This window comes from Alligator sinensis, unplaced genomic scaffold (genome assembly GCF_000455745.1).
Source record: "Alligator sinensis unplaced genomic scaffold, ASM45574v1 scaffold1300_1, whole genome shotgun sequence".
NCBI classification, from domain to species: Eukaryota; Metazoa; Chordata; order Crocodylia; family Alligatoridae; genus Alligator; species Alligator sinensis.
This window is the reverse complement of record NW_005843162.1, coordinates 138,128-154,806: the sequence shown is the minus strand read 5'-3', so window position 1 is coordinate 154,806 and position 16,679 is coordinate 138,128. Positions and strand designations below refer to the sequence as shown.

At 46.0% G+C, this 16,679-nt stretch overlaps 2 protein-coding genes, 1 long non-coding RNA gene and 2 other non-coding genes across 7 annotated transcripts in view; all 5 read left to right on the top strand.

The window, feature by feature from the left end:
* The window catches only part of LOC102368660, an 8,135-nt gene extending 1,847 nt beyond the window's left edge, over positions 1-6,288 (top strand). For all 3 annotated transcript variants that reach the window (XR_325365.3, XR_001359096.2, XR_325366.3), the window contains exons 2-5: positions 1,142-1,314; positions 2,013-2,160; positions 4,258-4,337; positions 5,142-6,288. This is a non-coding gene — a long non-coding RNA (uncharacterized LOC102368660). The remainder of the gene's footprint in view (positions 1-1,141; positions 1,315-2,012; positions 2,161-4,257; positions 4,338-5,141) is intronic.
* Positions 3,918-3,995, top strand: LOC112548409. Its single transcript, XR_003092175.1, has one exon. It is a non-coding gene; the product is annotated as a small nucleolar RNA SNORD126 (small nucleolar RNA).
* On the top strand, positions 4,714-4,858 carry LOC112548408. Its single transcript, XR_003092174.1, has one exon. It is a non-coding gene; the product is annotated as a small nucleolar RNA SNORA79 (small nucleolar RNA).
* A 1,975-nt stretch (positions 6,289-8,263) lies between the features above and the next one.
* Positions 8,264-11,906, top strand: CCNB1IP1 (cyclin B1 interacting protein 1). Its single transcript, XM_006037699.3, has 3 exons — positions 8,264-8,667; positions 9,514-9,853; positions 10,771-11,906. Exons 1-3 carry the CDS (start codon positions 8,371-8,373, stop codon positions 10,968-10,970), a joined length of 837 nt encoding a protein of 278 aa, XP_006037761.1. The 5' UTR covers positions 8,264-8,370; the 3' UTR covers positions 10,971-11,906.
* Positions 11,907-12,356: 450 nt separating this feature from the next.
* TTC5 (tetratricopeptide repeat domain 5) overlaps positions 12,357-16,679 on the top strand; it is an 8,536-nt gene continuing 4,213 nt past the window's right edge. Inside the window, exons 1-4 of the mRNA XM_006037698.1 lie at positions 12,357-12,443; positions 15,241-15,373; positions 16,265-16,476; positions 16,659-16,678. Coding sequence (XP_006037760.1) covers positions 12,396-12,443; positions 15,241-15,373; positions 16,265-16,476; positions 16,659-16,678 — 413 coding nt within the window. The 5' untranslated portion in view covers positions 12,357-12,395. The remainder of the gene's footprint in view (positions 12,444-15,240; positions 15,374-16,264; positions 16,477-16,658; position 16,679) is intronic.

Below are 16,679 nucleotides of genomic sequence, written 5' to 3'. Positions count from 1 at the left end.
GAACTCTTATTAAATGCCTGGGGGTGGCTCAGAAGTTATGAAGCCCCCCAGTCTGCTACTTACACTGCTTTGTAGTATTCTGAAACTGTTGTAAAACTAAGAGTAACCCTTAAGAGTAAGAAGGGTGAACCTAGGTTTTTAATGGTAACTCGGAGGATTTTGGATACAGTGCAGATGCTGGGTGTACAGTAGGCTACAAACCTCCAGAGGTTCCTTCCCTTGCTCTGGGCATTGGTTCTTCAGATGCACCACAAGGTCAATACAGGCCTGGAAGAGGTTTCTCTAAGGTTAATTCAACATTTGGGGGTGGGGGGAAGCCTTGTCTGGGCATGCACTAACCTGCTACACTAGTAGTTGTTACAAGTCTGTGGGGAGAGAGAAGCAGGATTTGAGATTGACCTACGTGATCCTTACTGGTTGGCCTAGGTAGCTCGGCACCCGGTGCTGGCTGTTTTGGAGCCTGGTTTTAGCATCTAAATCTGTTGCCGATCCCACTAGGCAAGCAGACACCTAAAAGCTAGGTGCTGTAACGTTTAGGGCAATGATTCTCAACCTTTTTAGACTTGAGACACCCCTCCATAACTCTTGTGAATTGAGTAGAGTGGCACCCTATTTCAAAAACTAACTTTTTGCAGTGCTTACCTGGTTGGGAGGGTCTGGGAAAGGAGCAGCAGCAGCCAGCAGGGAAGAGCCTGCTGGGGGAGGAAGAGTAGGCCCATGGCAGTATCCTGAAAAGGCTGTTATGGCACCCTGGTTGAGAATCACTGACCTAAAAAGATTTTTAGGTCCCTAAACAAACACCCATTGATTTCAGTTTCCCCTGTTAGGTCTCAAGGACTCCATATAGTGAGCGAGCCTTAAACATTTGGTTTTTGAGATTTTTTTTTTCAGAGGAGGCGGCTTGAGTTAAGTAATCTAACCCGCTTCAGCCCTGAGTATCCAAAGCTTTAAGTGAAGGGAACCATAGGAAGACAGGCCTTATTTTAGCATGAGTTACACTTGAACACAGAACTTTGTTCTTGCGAGCAGAAATTCTAGTTGTGGAAGTATTTATTCTCCTATGGTCGCAGCAGTATGTGGTATAGTGGTCAGGTTTTGGTGTCTATATCCTAAACTCCTATTTGAATTCATTTCATTTCAGGTTGGAAATGGAATTTGCATCTAGGAAGAAACGGATGCCTCTGAGAAGCATTATTTTTAAAGCATGGAGATGCATGAGTTGGTGTGAAAGGAAACTCTTAAAGAGAGAGGGAGTTGCAGTTGCATACAGCAGCATCAGGTGTTCGGATCCAGGAGCAATAACAAGTTGAACTGGTGCGTGAGCAAAGCCTTTAATTTTAAACTTTGAAAGAGGCCTCCAGACTCTATTCCTGTCTACCTTGACCTGTCTACTCATGCCATACTTAATTCAGTTTGTACACCTTTCCCTAGCTAATACAGGCAGAAAGATGTCAGACCTTCAGCTCTGGCTTTGGAGGGTGTAGCAGATGTTCCCAGCTCTTTTTTTTTTTTAATTTATGAAAAAGCATGCACATACGAAAAAGCAAAGAAACACTTTTTATTATGCCAAGCATTGTCCCTACTCTTGAAACAAGTTTGCCTTTTTTAAGGGCTCACTTCCTGTGAATCTTAGGAGAGAATTTTTTTTTTACGTAAGCTAGGCCAGTTTGAATGAATTAAAATCAGTGTATTAACTTTAATCTGTTTACTACAATCCTACACATATCAGCAGGAGTTAAGAGGAAAAAGTAGGTATTTTGGTTAGTGTTCTGTAGATCAGGAGTCAATTCCATTGCAGCTGATTGAAAACGTGCAAGCAACAGAAAAATCAAACATATTTGGGTGTATGCTTTTGCTTTGTTTTGGTTTCGTTTTAATACAAATGTGGACAGAAACCAACAATTGCACTGCTGCCATTTTGTGCTTTTGTGGGGAAAAGAAAATGGGAGAAAGAGCACTATCAGTCACGTGCATATGAGGTCATCTTATATATGTTTCTTTTCCTGTTTCAGAGCGTGGAGGGGCTTCTCCCCTTGCTTCTCACCCCTACAAAATAATCAGGACCTTAGTGGGGAAAATGGAGAAACTATTCACAATGGGTCATTTTGAAAATGGCCTTCAATGACACATCCTGGATCTTGTAAGCACCTAAAACAAAAGGTAAGAATATTTAATTTAGGCAGGGCATTAAAGAAAAAGGACTTGAGTTTCTCTGGCATGCTTGAGTTGAGATAAGGATAAATCTCCTATGTATTCATGGCATGCTTTGATCTTTTTGAGGATTAGAAAGGAAATACCAGCTGATATGGTGACTGGTGAATACAAGGTGCTTGCTTTCTGTTGGTTCAATCCTCTTTTCTCTTGTATTGCATTATTACCTTGAGGCCCCAGCTAAGATTAGGGCCTACTATGTTAAGGAATGTATATGCACGTGAGTCTCCTGCCCAGCAGACTTTCAGTATTGTCCATTTATATTGTAAAGACTGGGGGGGGGAAAAGTGTGTCAGCATTTCTGATTTAATTTAATTTTTTAATATAAGAATAAAGAGAGAGGGAGGAAGCTAAAGACTTTCAGAGGGACCTAAGGGAATGGACTCGATGATCTTCCGAGGTCCCTTCCAGTCCTAATGTCTATGAAATCTATGAATATGATGTCCAAACTTGTGATCACATTAAAGTTTCTTGAAGTGACTTGTACACAGAAGGAAAGAAGCACTAATTTTTGGTGTCTGTTCTACTTTCAAGTATTTCATGGGAGAGGTCAAGATTTAAGCCAAAGGGAGGCCATTAATTTGTTTTGACTTTTCCATACTGTAGGGCATAGACCACCATCCAGTAATCTCTGCTATGCTGTCCTGACTCCTTTCACTTTTATACTCAGTTATATCACCACTAAGTCCTGCACCAGCCCCTCTTAAAGTATAGTGGCATAGAGATTTAGACGTCTTGCAGTGTCTTCTGGAGTTTTGCTCCAGACGCCTGCTGAAGGCTGCCCCCCGTTTCCCCAACTTAACAGTGGGATACCCCTTTACAACTGGGCCGTTAGAGGTGGCGAGACCTCTTGCCGCATCACTTTTGTGTGCTGTTGGCCATGCTAACACAGTGGGCCTTCTAGAGTCAGGCAGACCGTCCCTATTTACACTAGCCCCTCTCATATCAGTGTCTCCACAGGTAATTTTGCTGTGCCATTAGAAAACCATTGTATGGCCAGTATATTAAAAAGGCATGTGGACTTCAAAGGTCAAGACCTGAAGGGATCATTAGATCATCTAGTCTTTATAATACAGGTCTTAGAATTTCACCCAGTTACCCTGCGTTGAAACCTGTAACTTGTTTGCTTTAAAGCGTACTTTCCATCAAGGTATCAAGTCTTCATTTGAAGGCAAGAACCTGAAAGAATCTTTCACTTCCTTGCTAGTGCGTTCGAATGGCTAATTGCTTCTGGTTAGAAACTTGTGGCTTACTGACCAATTTGAATTAGTCTGGCTTGAGGCAATGACTACTTATTATTTCTGTGCATTTTTGTTTGTTTTCCTTTAGTCCCTAGCACTTTTCCACCTATGAAGGTACCTAGTATACATTTCCTTCAAAAATTATTGTACAGCTAGTCCATTTTTGCACCCTTTCAGTTCTGCAACTTTCTTTTTAAAATGTGGGCACCAAAACCATATACAATATTCTTGTATCAATCCTCAGTAGTGCTGTGTAAAGTTACCTTTCTTGTGTCTGTCTGCATCCAAGAATTGTATCTGTCCTCAGGTACAGTTGGGGAAACCAGGGTGTCTCATGTTTGAACAGGAGGATATTGGGTGAGGAAAAGCTGAAGTTTTCAACTCTTAAGGTTTCACATTTGTGCATCAGTGGGTTAGATAGATATATGGAAGGGATTCTGCATTGCCACTTGCAGGCCTGACAGTAGTCTGCTGTGATGAACTGCATGTTCAGTCCGTGTTTCATCTGATCTATCCTGATTACACACATGCCCTGAGCAGACAAATTAAGTCAACACCTGCAAATGAAGTGAGTTTTGCTGGGGAGAAGCTGACATTTGGTGGTCTTAAAGAGAACCACCTGTAAAACTTCCAGGCAGGAAATAGCAGATCTGTGGGAAGGCTTTTAAACAAGAGATCCTGTTTGTATGAAAATAAAGGTGGAGGACAGATATAAGAAAAGAGACGGTTTCTGTGGAACTGGTAGATCTTTGAGGTTGTTTTTAATAGGGTCATAATAACTAGAAATGTCCCCTTGTTTTTGTAGGCTAGAGAATCGGAAGACAAGGCGGGATGCTGGATTCACTTCTCACTGTGCACTCTGGATTTTTGTTGGAAATCTTGGATGTAAGTGTTGTGGGGAGTTAGCCTTCAGTTTCATATTGGTTTTCCCTGCCAACTTGCCCGCTGGGGACATGGTAGGGAGAGCCCAGAGTGGTGGTTATGATGGCAGACAGTTTACCAGTGGCTAATTGCTATCTGACACACTTTCAGTGGCTGAGCAATTTCTGAATTGACCTTATAAATCTTGCTAGGCTGTGTTTTGATAACTGAAAGATATCACTGCTTTTAGAAGGCTGTATTTTTTTTTTTGAGCCTCTTGTAAACTGGGATTTTGTTGAGGACTTGCTTTAAAACAAGTTATCTCTTCTGCAGAAATGCATGCAGCTGTCCTAAGGAGGCCTTTTGCTGTCCTAGTAGTACGCGTAAGGCAAAATGATCCCGATGACCGTTCCTCTCGCTGCCACAAGATATGGGCAGCGGGATTTTGTGTCGTCGCAGATTAAACTTGACTTTTCTTCACTTGGGGTGCCTTGGATGGATTGGCTGTCTGTTAGGCCCTCCAAATTTTGCGGGGTCAGACATTCAGAAAGGAGTGGACTACAACTAGGGGGTGGGGGTGGTGATAGAAATGGGATTTAAAAAGAGCTTGCTTTGCACATATTGCTTTCTTATTGGTAATCAGATAATGAGATAACCTTGAACTTTACAATGTGAGTGGAAAGACTTGACTCTTCTCCAGATGAGAAGTAGGTGCCATGCCAGGAGTTCATAGCATAACTTTGTGATCTGATTTTTCAAATGTGGGAGCTGGGCTGTATGGCATGTTCTGCATCTTTAACACCAAGTTATATTTATTTTTTTTTACAGAAGGATTTGAGATGACATTAAAGAAAATGCATCTTTCTCCTGCAGCATCAGTTTTATAAAACAGAAAATTTCAGCCTGAAGACTTTAAGAAGTTCACTCCTTTCACATCTGTACTATAATGGGTCCTTAAAGTAATGCTGAGACTGTACTCAGAAATAGAATAAGTAAAAGGATTTGGGAAACTCGGAAGCCTCCTAAGTAAAAGGATTTTGGAGGTTTGGATATTCCTCTTTGAAAAAAGGAAAGGAAGGAGAAATGGAATCGATTTACTTTGAACACAACTGTGGCCTGGAGTTGGATTTTTGTTGTTGTTGTGTAGATTAGTAGTTAAATACCATGCTCTCTTGCAAATATCAGACTTAATCCACTGCTGCCAGAGATTTTTCCGTTGTCCACACTACAGCAAATAAGGGTTTGACCACGTTTAAAATGCCATCTCTCTGAAGGTCTTTTAAAGTACCTAGTGACTATATATTAGTGGGGAGAAGATATAGGCTTAATTTGTGGTATTCCTTGTTGGCCAAGTGCTGCTCCAATTTCTTATCTCTGTTTCTGCTCCCTGCCTGGTCTGCTGTGTACCATACACAGAGATTGGCCACCCCTAGCATGTGTGAATTGAGAATCTGGAATTGAGATTAACGAACAGTAGTTGAGTTACTTTACATCCAGAATTTAATCTGGAAAGTCCACTTTTTGTATGGTGTGGGGGTTCTTCCCCCCCCAGCATTTATTTAGGGTTAGGTTGATGTTTTCCAATTTGTCTTCAGGAATTTGTTTTTCTTTTCACACCATAAAAAAAAATCCTTTTCTCTGGAGGGCTGCCACCTCAACCCTGCTACAAGGTGTGACTTGTGCAAACAGATGATAAATGGCTGAAACAATGGGAGACCTGGGAGTGGCGGCTGAACGGCACGTAGCAGTACTTGAGGAAATTTAGGTGTGAATCCCTGCAGCTAGAAGAGGACATTGTGCTGTCAGTACAAGTGACGGCTGCTAATCTGGGCCGTTCCCTTCTCATCAAGAGTTTGGCAATCACTTTTGAGTATCTAACTGAACAACAGTATTAATAATAAGCAACATTATCTCTACCATTTAACCGTGACGAACCTCAAGATGCGGGCCCCCAAATAAAAGCATTTTCTGACGATCTACTGCTGTTCGTTAATATTTTGGGTGGGAGCGGGTGGGGGAGGAAGCATTTCTCGCACGGCCGGGCTTTTCAAACATGTTCTGAATATTTTTATTTCAATGGGACTTGAATTGGGACCTCAACACCTCATTTTCTTAAGCTTTTTTGCAAACTCATCCAATCACAAACCCATGTCGCTTTTTTTTCCCCCTCTCTCTACAGCACACAGCACTTTTTAAAGCAGAAAAATGCTTTTGTTCGAAAAAAGACATTCAGCCTTTCTTGCAACCTAGCTGCTATTTATTTTATTTTATTTTGTTTTCAATCCAAACGCAGCAGGAAAGGTAGCAATTGCATTCATTTGGTCGAGCAGTTGGTTTAAGACACTTGTTATTTCTGGTGCTGATTTTTTGGGTTGGCCAGCGGCTGCTCTGGCTCCATCTGTCCCAGGCCCCTCAGTTTTGAGGCAATTTGTGGATGGGTCGTGTGTGTGCGCGCGTATATATATCACACACACGCAGCGTATGTCTGTGGTAGCTGCGTGTATATACACGGTCTTTATAAAGTCCGTGTGCACTTTTAAATGTTAATAACTCAGTGTGCACGTCGGAGGTGTACGTTTGAAACACGTGGGTGGGCGCGAGCGGCGGCGGGTGCCGGTTCGGTACCATTCCTGAGGAGGACGTTGGTGCCAGAGCCGCCCCTCAGCCAGAGACAGGGCCAGCGTCTCGGCTCAAACCATTTCTCTTGAAGGGAAGCGTGGGGAAAGCGGCTTATTTGAATCAAACATCCAGGCACGATTTCTTAGAGGGAGCCGAGGGTGAACTGCCTTTAAACCCTCGTGTTACTTAGTGCGCTAATTACTCGGGGAAACCTAAATGACGTTGCCCGCTTCAGAATGGTACGGTCTGCCCCCCCCCCACCGCTGAGGCGAGGAGGCAGCGCCGGGCGCATGGTGGCGCCCGCGGGTCCTTAGAGGCTGCTGCCCCATTTCCCCCACTTTTTGCTTTCTCCTTGCCGCCCCAACGTTTTAGTGATGGTGTTCCTTCAGGAAATGTCAGCTTCCAGCCCTGTCCTCTCAATTTGTGCACATTCACCTCCCTTTTAGAAAATGGCGGCCACCCTGTGACAGCTCGCTGTTCAAACCTGTTGGGCAGCCTCGTCTCTCCCGGCTCCAAAAAATCCCGGCGTGGCGCCTCACAGGCCTGCGCTGGTAGGCGCCGAGGCCACGAGGGACCCCTTACTTTGTGCCTCATGTCAAGCTCGCGGCCATAGTGTTGTTTAACTTCCAGTCAGCATGGATGAGGAGCGGCCGGCGTCGAGCCCCAAGTCCCAATAGCGGCCCCAGAGGAAAGCCGGGTTGCGTTCCCACTGTGCATGTTACATATATAAAAATAACCAATATTGGCACCTGTGGCAGAGGGGAAAAGGCCTGTCAACACAATAGGATCTAAAGGTTACAGCTAAGCGTTGGATACGGATGTGCTGTATGACTAAACACCATTAGTTTGGGGTACAGACTGGCGCGGGCGCATGTAAAAACCCTCTATCAGCTCTTGGGTGACTGCCGTGGAGGTGGGCTAAGCCCCCAACATACACCATATGACCATATCCAGGTCATACACATGACCTGGATATAGCTGTTTTAATAATGATCGATTTTACCCTTGCCCAAGTTCACCATGTCAATCGGGGAGGTTAAATACTGGGGGTCTGAATCCCCATCCCTTCGGGTGTAGCCACTACATCCATCCTCTTCCCAGAGCCGGGAACGGCACGGGCATCCTGATTCCCAGTCACCTTTAATCTAATATATCGGTGTTAGCGCGGGTGCAATCTGTGTGGGCACAGACAGTGCCATTGTGCATTGGCAGAAGTAAAAACCCAGTGGAGAACGTGCCTTGTCACATCTGGCAGCTGTGCCGTGAAGTCGGATGCCCCATGCCCGTAATTCCCTGAGAATCGAAAGCCTACCTGCTTTGGCTATCCCGGCTTGAACGTTTGCTTTGCTTCCTAGGTTTGCCGTGGGAAGTGGCAGATTCCTTTCCAGCGGCGGGTGTTTCATTTGGAGTCGAGACTTCTGCCGCTGACTCCATCGAAATGGCCGTGTGCGAGGACACCCTGCTGTGCAATTACCGCAAGTGTCGTGTCAAGCTCTCTGGCTACGCTTGGGTCACAGCTTGCTCGCACATCTTTTGTGACCAACACGGTAGTGGGGAGTTCAGTCGCTCACCGGCAGTCTGTCCGGCCTGCAACAGCACCCTTTCCGGCAAGCTAGACATTGTCCGCACTGAGCTGAATCCCTCTGAGGAATACAAGGCCATGGTGTTGGCCGGCCTGCGGCCAGAGATTGTCCTGGACATTAGTTCTCGTGCGCTGGCCTTCTGGACGTACCAGGTAAAAAACCAGCTCAGATGAGACTTAACACGGTACCCTAAAATGGGCAGATGCCTTCAGACTTGCCTCCTGAAACATAAATTGGGAAGGGATTTTTCTGCTAGATTGGTGCAAGACCCAGAAATCAATTTTCAAATATTTGAATGCAGGGCAGAGTTTTACTACGCAGGTAACTGCAAGTTGTTAGGACTGCTGTTACTGTCAGGCCATCTGCTGAAACGCCATCCGAGATTTTTGGCTTGAGCACTGAGAAAATAAAGCCAAGCAGTCGCGGGGATGGAACGAGATTAAGGAAACCCATTGTTTTATTTTATTTTATTTTGTTGTGCGGCAGGGCGTTGCCACTCAGCCTCCATTGTCAAAAGCATCGCTTTGTGGCACTTCTTTCTTCCTTTTCTCCTCCATCTGTCCATTTTTGCTCTCTTGTTCGTTCTCTCCATTCTGTCACCGTCGAAGTTTCTTTCCCTCTTCGCCAATTGTCTCTGTTGCATATTTTTGACTCTTAGGTTTGTTTTTTCCTTCCCCCATATGACCATAATATCTAAACACCTCATTAACATTGACGAATTATCTTCACACGCCCCTGGAAGGGAGCATTTCCATCTTCATTTTACAAAGAGGTAGAGGATTGACAGTCTGCACACAATTAGTTGCCACTCTTGAAAGTACTGGTCCGACTGACTTGCCCAAATTTGCTGGGACAGAGGTGGGAATTGAACCCACCGTAGTGCCTGCACTCAAGACCATCCTTCTTTTGCTGCACTATATCTAAAGTGAATTGCTTTGAATGTCCTATGGCAAACAATTGTCGAAGCCCTTCATGCATATTTTTTTTGCCCGTGGCAGGTTCACCAGGAGCGCCTGTATCAAGAATATACCTTTAGTAAGGCTGAGGGCCACCTGAAGCAGATGGAGAAGGTGTATACCCAGCAGTTGCAGAGCAAGGATGTGGAGCTGACCTCCATGAAGAGTGAGGTCTCCTCCCTGAAGAAGGTATTAGAAGAGTACAAGAAGAAATTCAGTGACCTTTCTGAGAAGCTCATGGAGCGCAACCGCCAGTACCAGAAGCTCCAAGGCCTTTATGACAGCCTCCGTCTACGCAACATTGCGGTGGCTAATCAGGAGGCTGCCTATGAGCCACCCATGATGCCTCAGCCTGCCATCTTTGGCTTTCCATTGAATAAGGGTGAGGCCCGTGGGAGATGTTTTTAATTCAATTATTCACCGGAGCGGATATAATGTTGACATCTCAAGTGAAAGGGGACACTTTCACCTTCATCCTTGAGCAGGAGGAGAAATGATACTGGTGTTTTTTCTGGGTGTGCACGGGGTGGGAGAGGTGAAGGCTGCCAAACTGGTTCTCGCCGGAGACTGGAAAATGCTTGCTCCCATGTAACAGGTTGTCGACATTATCAACCTCCCTTATACTAACTAGCCTCCTTCCTTAGCAGTGTCAGCAGAGAGAAGAAAGACTACAAGAACCTGAAATCCTTTATTCTCCCTTGGTCAGGATTTCTCCAGAACACGGGTTGATTAATGTCCTGAATCCCACAGCACTGAATATCTTTTGTAATTTCTCCAGCTGTGGCTAGTCATCCAGAGTTGCCAACTCATGACTTTACTGTGAATCAGTGTTTCTGAAAGCCACAGCTCCTGGGATTCAGCGATTATGGGATTAAAGAAAAATAAAGTTTTAGTAGCCCTGGTTGTAGAATAGAAGATGGAATATGGAAGCGAATAAAGGCTCCAGAACTAAGGAAGACATCTTTATATAATTAAAAAAAAAATCCTCATTATTTGAAAGCCAATCTTGGCAATTTTCAGAGTGCGACTCATGAGTTTTAAAAGATTGAGGCTGGCTTAAGCATTGGTGTTTCTCTGCAGCTGGTTCCCTCATAGAAAAGGTTATGAATTCAGGCTAGTGAATTTAGGACAAAGGGAGGCCCATAAATTTCATGGTTTCCCATGACAATCCCTACCTTTGTCCCTTTCACTCATGCAGTGGTCATTCACTGTTTTGGCTCTTGCTTTGTCACAACACTAAGGTCCCTCAGGACGGTGAATCCAGTCTTCTTCTGACCTTGTACATCTCCCCCTTCCTAGGTAATGCTGGCAGGCTGCCTGGGGAAATCACACCAGTCCGGGGCAGGTGCGGCGAGGGAGACTTCCACTTCAAGCCCTTTTTTGCCACGTCCCCTCCTGCAGGCGAACCTGGCAACAGCTTCTTCACTTTTGCTTCTCCTACCAATGAGCTGGAGTCGCATCCTGGAGCCAGCCGGGCCTTCAAGATGAAGCGGATGTAACTGGCTATGTCCTGCCTCTGAGAAAATTAGCTCATCCAGTGCCGCAGAAAGCAGAAACACTCATTGTCTAGGGCTGGCATATTTATTTTAGGAGTTGCAATGCCCTGCCACACTGCTTGTTGTCGGCAAATTGTCACTCTCAGGCTGTAATGCTGGTTGATATCTTCTGCCGGTAAACTTCTCTCCCTCATGGGTGTCCCCCTCAGCTTGTAAAACTGATTCACTTCCAGGCTGTAGGAGGTCATTCAATTATTCATGCACTTAATTAATCACACACTGATTATTTTTGGCCAGCTGCATGCATATCTGAGAGAGAGAATGTACTTGTGTGTGCGTCTAAATGCGGGTGCAGATCTGTGAGGTTGTATGTATTAGGGTGTGGATGGGGGAGAGGGAATGTAAGTCTGTGCCTGAGTTTGCTTGTGCACATGTGTAAGTCTACACAGGTGTGTGTTATCTGCATATGGGAAATCAGCGTGTGTTTCAACCCCTGTCTGCACTTTGGCTTGTCACATAAATATACACAATATTGAATCTGTGGCTGTGTGCTATATGGTTATTTGCAAGTGAGGATATTTATTATCTCAAGGTGTGGGCGTGCACATTATGATATGCAATGGGCATACTTTTAAGTGTGCATGTTTCATATACAGTTGCACATAAAAAGTGTGTATTTCCTGATGTGGGCTTGTGTGCACATGTAGGTGCATATTTCCTTTATGTCTTTGCTTGTCTCCAAACCTGTGTGTGGGTTTCTCAGTATGTTATCCAGTGTATGCAAATCTACTCTTCCGGGTACCCCCCATCCTGTCTTTGCAGTACTTATGCTAGTTAATTTCCCCCCAATTAAAGTTCAACTGTGCACTAATTTCACCCCTCGCTTTCACCAGGACTCATAATTCATAGAAGGAGCAACCAAAGGAGCAGGGCCTCTCCCACCCATCATATTCTTGTGCTATCTAACGTGTCTTTCCTAAATAGATAATTTCTTTTCTCATAGATGGGATTTCATTTTTTAAAAGGAAATAAAATGTTGATTTGTTGCCGTTTAATTTTCAGCGTATCATACACCAGGGGAGAAACGGAGAAGGGATTTCAGCAGCAGGGAGCACAGACTGGGGAGGGATCCTAGCTATGAGAAAGTAGGTGGGTGGCATGGGGTGGGCATACGTGAGAAAGAGGCAGCACAGGGAAGGTAGGAAATCTGCCCTCTCCAGGATCTGCTGAATACAAATACCCCTAACCAGGAAGGCCAGGATGGGTGTTTTGAGAGCAACACCAGGTGTGTGTCAGAGAGAGAGCAAGCAAGCAGGCCAGGAACCACTTCCCCTCCATGCCCTTAGGTGTCCCTGTGGCTGCAGGCTGGAGCCTCATCTCTCTGGATGTGATGTAAGAGGAGGAAGAGGAGGAGGAACTGGGGCCAACATGGCAGAGGAGGAAGAAGAAACTCCCCCGGCCTTGCAAGCTGTGCAGGTAGCGGCGTAGGGCGGCTGCAGGACTTGTGTACCAGGCAGGCAGCGCTGCTGCTCCAGGGGGGTGCACCCACAGCAGGCAGGGGAAAGCAGGTCTTGCAGGCATGCAGCAAGGGTTTTTCTGCCCTCCCCAGGTCCTGGCAGCAATCTGTGCAGTGCAGACCAGCAGGCATGGGCAGGGGCTATTCGTCTTGGGGAGGAGTGGGTATAGATTGCAAAGAGCTGGGGCTGAAAGCAACCCTGGTGCTGTCATTTCCAGAGTGGCTCTGCTGGGTGTGCTGCTTGTTGGGAGGGAGAAAAGGGGCGTGTTTGCACGCACAAGCACAAGCCTCTCTGCTCCGGTACTCACCGTTGGCCTGGCTTTTCCACCACACCTCCACTTTTGCTTTTACATTCACAAAAGCACTTGTCTTCCTTTATTACTGTGCAGCTTTCAGACTCCTTTAGTGTGCCTGCAGGAGTGATGCCTCGTCCCCAGCTCGTGCGTGTCACACCTATGCACGCTCCTCTTCCTCACACAGGGACTTGCATGCCTTCTAATGTCTCCCCCTGCAACACACACACACACACACACTTCTGCCTCACATCCCCTACTTCTCTGGCTCTCATCACATTCCTGTGCCTTATACACAAATCTTTGTCATATTCCTTCCCCCAGCTTTATGCTGCTTTTTAATTTTACAGCCCCTGGCTTGTTAACATATTTCTCCATTTTACTACCTTTTCCTGACACCAGTTTCCTATGAACTCTTCCCCTTGCTCTCTCTCAACAGCTCTGAGTTGGATTACTGCTGTGTGTCACTGCAGTGTCTGGCACAATGCTGGTGTTATAGGGTCCGTTTAGTACCTGTGCTAGGTGCCACATAGACTGAGGGGTCTTGATCTCCATCTGGGTCTGTGCAGTGCTGTACAGCAGGGGTGTCCAACCTGCAGCATGCATGCCACATGTTGCACAGGCAGCCTCGACTTGTGGCACACGGCAGGTTGGAGAACAGCAGGAAGCAGAAAGTAGGACAGCAGAATGGGCAGGGAGCATAGGGAAGGGAGGAAAAAGAAGAGCAGCGGATTCAGCAGAGGAGTTGCACTCGGGGAGCGTGCAAGGCCAGTTTGTGGTACACTTGCCAAGAAGGTTGGTGCCCGCTGAACAGAATGGGGTTGTGTTTTCAGTACTCGTTGGTACAGCACCTGGCACAATGAGGGCCCTTGGCTTGGTTGGAGTATGCAGTGCTTGCCATAACTGGAATCAGGTTAGGGCGCCGATCTTTGGTGAATACTGCTACATTACAAACAACTAATAATAGAAGTGACAGCGACGTGAATGTAATTCTTTGGGACTATCTTTCAGGTGGTGAGACTGGCATACATCTGATTTGGATCAAATGTATCCACTGAGCACTTGTGCCACAGGTTGATAGATGAGCCATGTTCAGGCCCTTCTATCAGGTGCTGTGCAGTTACAGGGCGAGAGACGATTCATGCCCCAAACAGCAAAAAGCCATTGTTTTCATCTGTCTCAGACTAGGTGATCTACTGGTGCCTTCTGGTTTTAAATGCTAAATGAATCATAGGGAAAAAAACAGGCTGGAAGGGACTTTAGGAGGTCTTCTAATCCAACCCCCTGCTCAAGGCAGGATCATCACTATCTAAATTATCCTATATAAGTTTGCCTAACCTAGGGGTACCAAATATACAGCCCCACTGGCTTGATCTGGCCTACTGAACTACCAGCAAGCTGGGGAATTTGGGAACGTGTCTTGCAGTGGGTTGGGTCTGTCGCAGAATGTGCACCTTGGTAGGCATTGCCCATGGTGATGGATGCAAGCAAGGGCTGTGCCTGCCACTTGCATTGCCTCTAGCACAGCAAGTGGTCAGCTGGCCTGTGACTGCTTGCCCTGCAGCTGCAGCCACTGTCCCAGTTACTGTTGCCTCCGCTGTGGATGCTGCTGCATATCCAGCCTGTAACGAGCCCTGCGGTCTGGATCTGGACCAGGGCACGGGGTGAGTCTGACACGTCTGGTCTAGCCTGCGTCCTGCATACTTAAGGGACCGCCTCCTCCATTATGCTCCATCATGATTCCCAAGGTCAGCTGAGAACGACCCATTGCAAGTACCACCTGTGTCCCAAGTTCAGTTTGCTCAAATGTGGGAGGTCATTCTCGGTTGTTGCTCCTCAGCTCTGGAGCTCCCTCCTGCCCACTGATCCTGGCCATCTTCCAAAATCAGTTGCAAGACCACTATATTTGGGCAGGCTTTTAGCAGGTGGGGTTAAGCTTAGGTAGTCTTTGGGGCATTATTTTACCTGTTTTATGCTTTTGTTGTTGTAAGCCACTCTGAGCTTTTTGGGGGAGGCCTGCATAGAAATCAAATCAATCAATCAGTCCTAAAAACCTCATCGCACAACTCCCAGGCACATTACCCAGAAACACCAGAAACATGCCATATGTAAATCAGGGGGACAAGGACACTGACAGGGTCCTGCTAGCACAGAATAATTTGGTGACTTGTATTACCAAAGGAGCCCAAGGGAATAAGAGGCCTAATTGACTTTTACTGGAACATTATGGGCGCCCCTAACTTACTTAGATCCTTTGAAATTCCAAGCCAAAGTGAGTTGCCTGAGATCTCATGAGGAGACTGTGGCAGAGCTGGAATTTGAATGCAGGTCTCTTGAGTCCCCATCCAGGGCTTTAACCATACAGCTTTGGGTAGCCGTGGGCTTCTGATGAGTAGATGTAGGTCGCTAGTGTTGTCCTTTCTCCCTCTCATGCCCCTTGTCTATCTGTCACTTGTCAATGAAGGATTTGGTTGACCGCCTCTACTATTTCCGGGAGCACTACTTTGAGAGCCACAGTGTGGAAGATGCTGGGAAAAAGCAGAAGGATGTGTTGGAGGAAATGGAGAAGACGCTACAGCAGATGAAAGAGATAGAAGGTAACAGGGTAAAAGAAGGAAATGTGACTCCTCTTCTAAAGGGAAAGGCTCTATTGTCCCAGTGTTCACACCTCTGAGCCAACCTCTCACTTTGGACAGATTGGAGCCAGCACCCTCTGGACCAAAAACATCCTGAGCTGTATTTCCAATACCTCTGAGCCAGCCAATCTCCCAACCCTTGGGAGCTGGTTGATCTCTCTGCCCTGAGGCCTGATCAGATTCATAGATTCATAGATGTTAGGGTCGGAAGGGACCTCAATAGATCATCGAGTCCGACCCCCTGCATAGGCAGTCATGACCCAAGTTGTAACCTTCATTTGTGAGTCAGTGTTGTATATACCCATAATGCTTTGTACTCATGCTAAATTCTTCTCTTGAAATATACTAGGAGTTAAATTGCCCTGGCCTCTGCAAAACGTACCATAGAGAAAGGGATTTATGTTCTCGTTGTACACCTGTGACCAGTAAAAATTATCTGTATGCCTGGAATTGTGGGATATTTCTCTTTTGGATAAAAGCACACATGAATGAGCTAATTCTGTTAGATTATTAGCTGTAAACGGGTTGGCTTTAAAAGGGTTTGTGCAATTACATGCTGAACTTACTCCATCAGAATATGCTGCAGCACCTCAAAGACCAAGCCTAATAACACACCCTGTATATTGTTGATTGATTAAGATTGTTACCATCCTAACCAGTAAGCTAATCCAGTTGCAGTGAATTGATCTTTCAAACTTTGATTGATAAATTAACTAATGATTACTGGTAACGTATTGGCTTTTTTGTATTGTACTGATTTATTTTTAATCATAAATTCTTGGGCCTGGTTATCTGATGTTGTGGACTGTCTAAATCTCAGTGACTGATAGGCATTGTTTTTGTCTGTTGCAGTTGCTCCCCAGGATCGTGCTCAAATGCTGATGCTGAAGGGGAAGGCTTTGAACGTGACTCCCAGCTATAATCCCCAGGCTGAGGAGCTGCTGTCCAAGGCTGTCAAACTTGACCCCAACCTGGTGGAGGCCTGGAATCAGCTGGGCGAGGCCTACTGGAAAAAGGGTGACATCACAGCTGCTCACACATGTTTCTCCGGAGCCCTTGGACATGTAAGTCCTACCCCTTGGGATATGGCCATGAAGGGAGAAACCAGGCCAGCTGAGCCAAGAGACTGGGTGGAGGTGTTTGGGTTAAGGGACGGATTTTGGAGGAGACTGGCGTGGTTGAGAAGAAGGAAGAGGAGGTTGTGCTGGGTTACTGACCCATGATCCATGTTGCTTTGCCCTCACAGTGTAAAAACAAGGTTTCCCTA

Excerpts from the sequence above, each read along its gene's own strand:
- CCNB1IP1 (XM_006037699.3), top strand. The coding sequence starts at position 8,371 with ATGGCCGTGTGCGAGGACACCCTGCTGTGCAATTACCGCAAGTGTCGT. Across the intron at positions 8,668-9,513 it reads TGGCCTTCTGGACGTACCAG|GTTCACCAGGAGCGCCTGTA; the intron begins GTAAAAAACCAG and ends TGCCCGTGGCAG. Across the intron at positions 9,854-10,770 it reads TGGCTTTCCATTGAATAAGG|GTAATGCTGGCAGGCTGCCT; the intron begins GTGAGGCCCGTG and ends CCCCCTTCCTAG.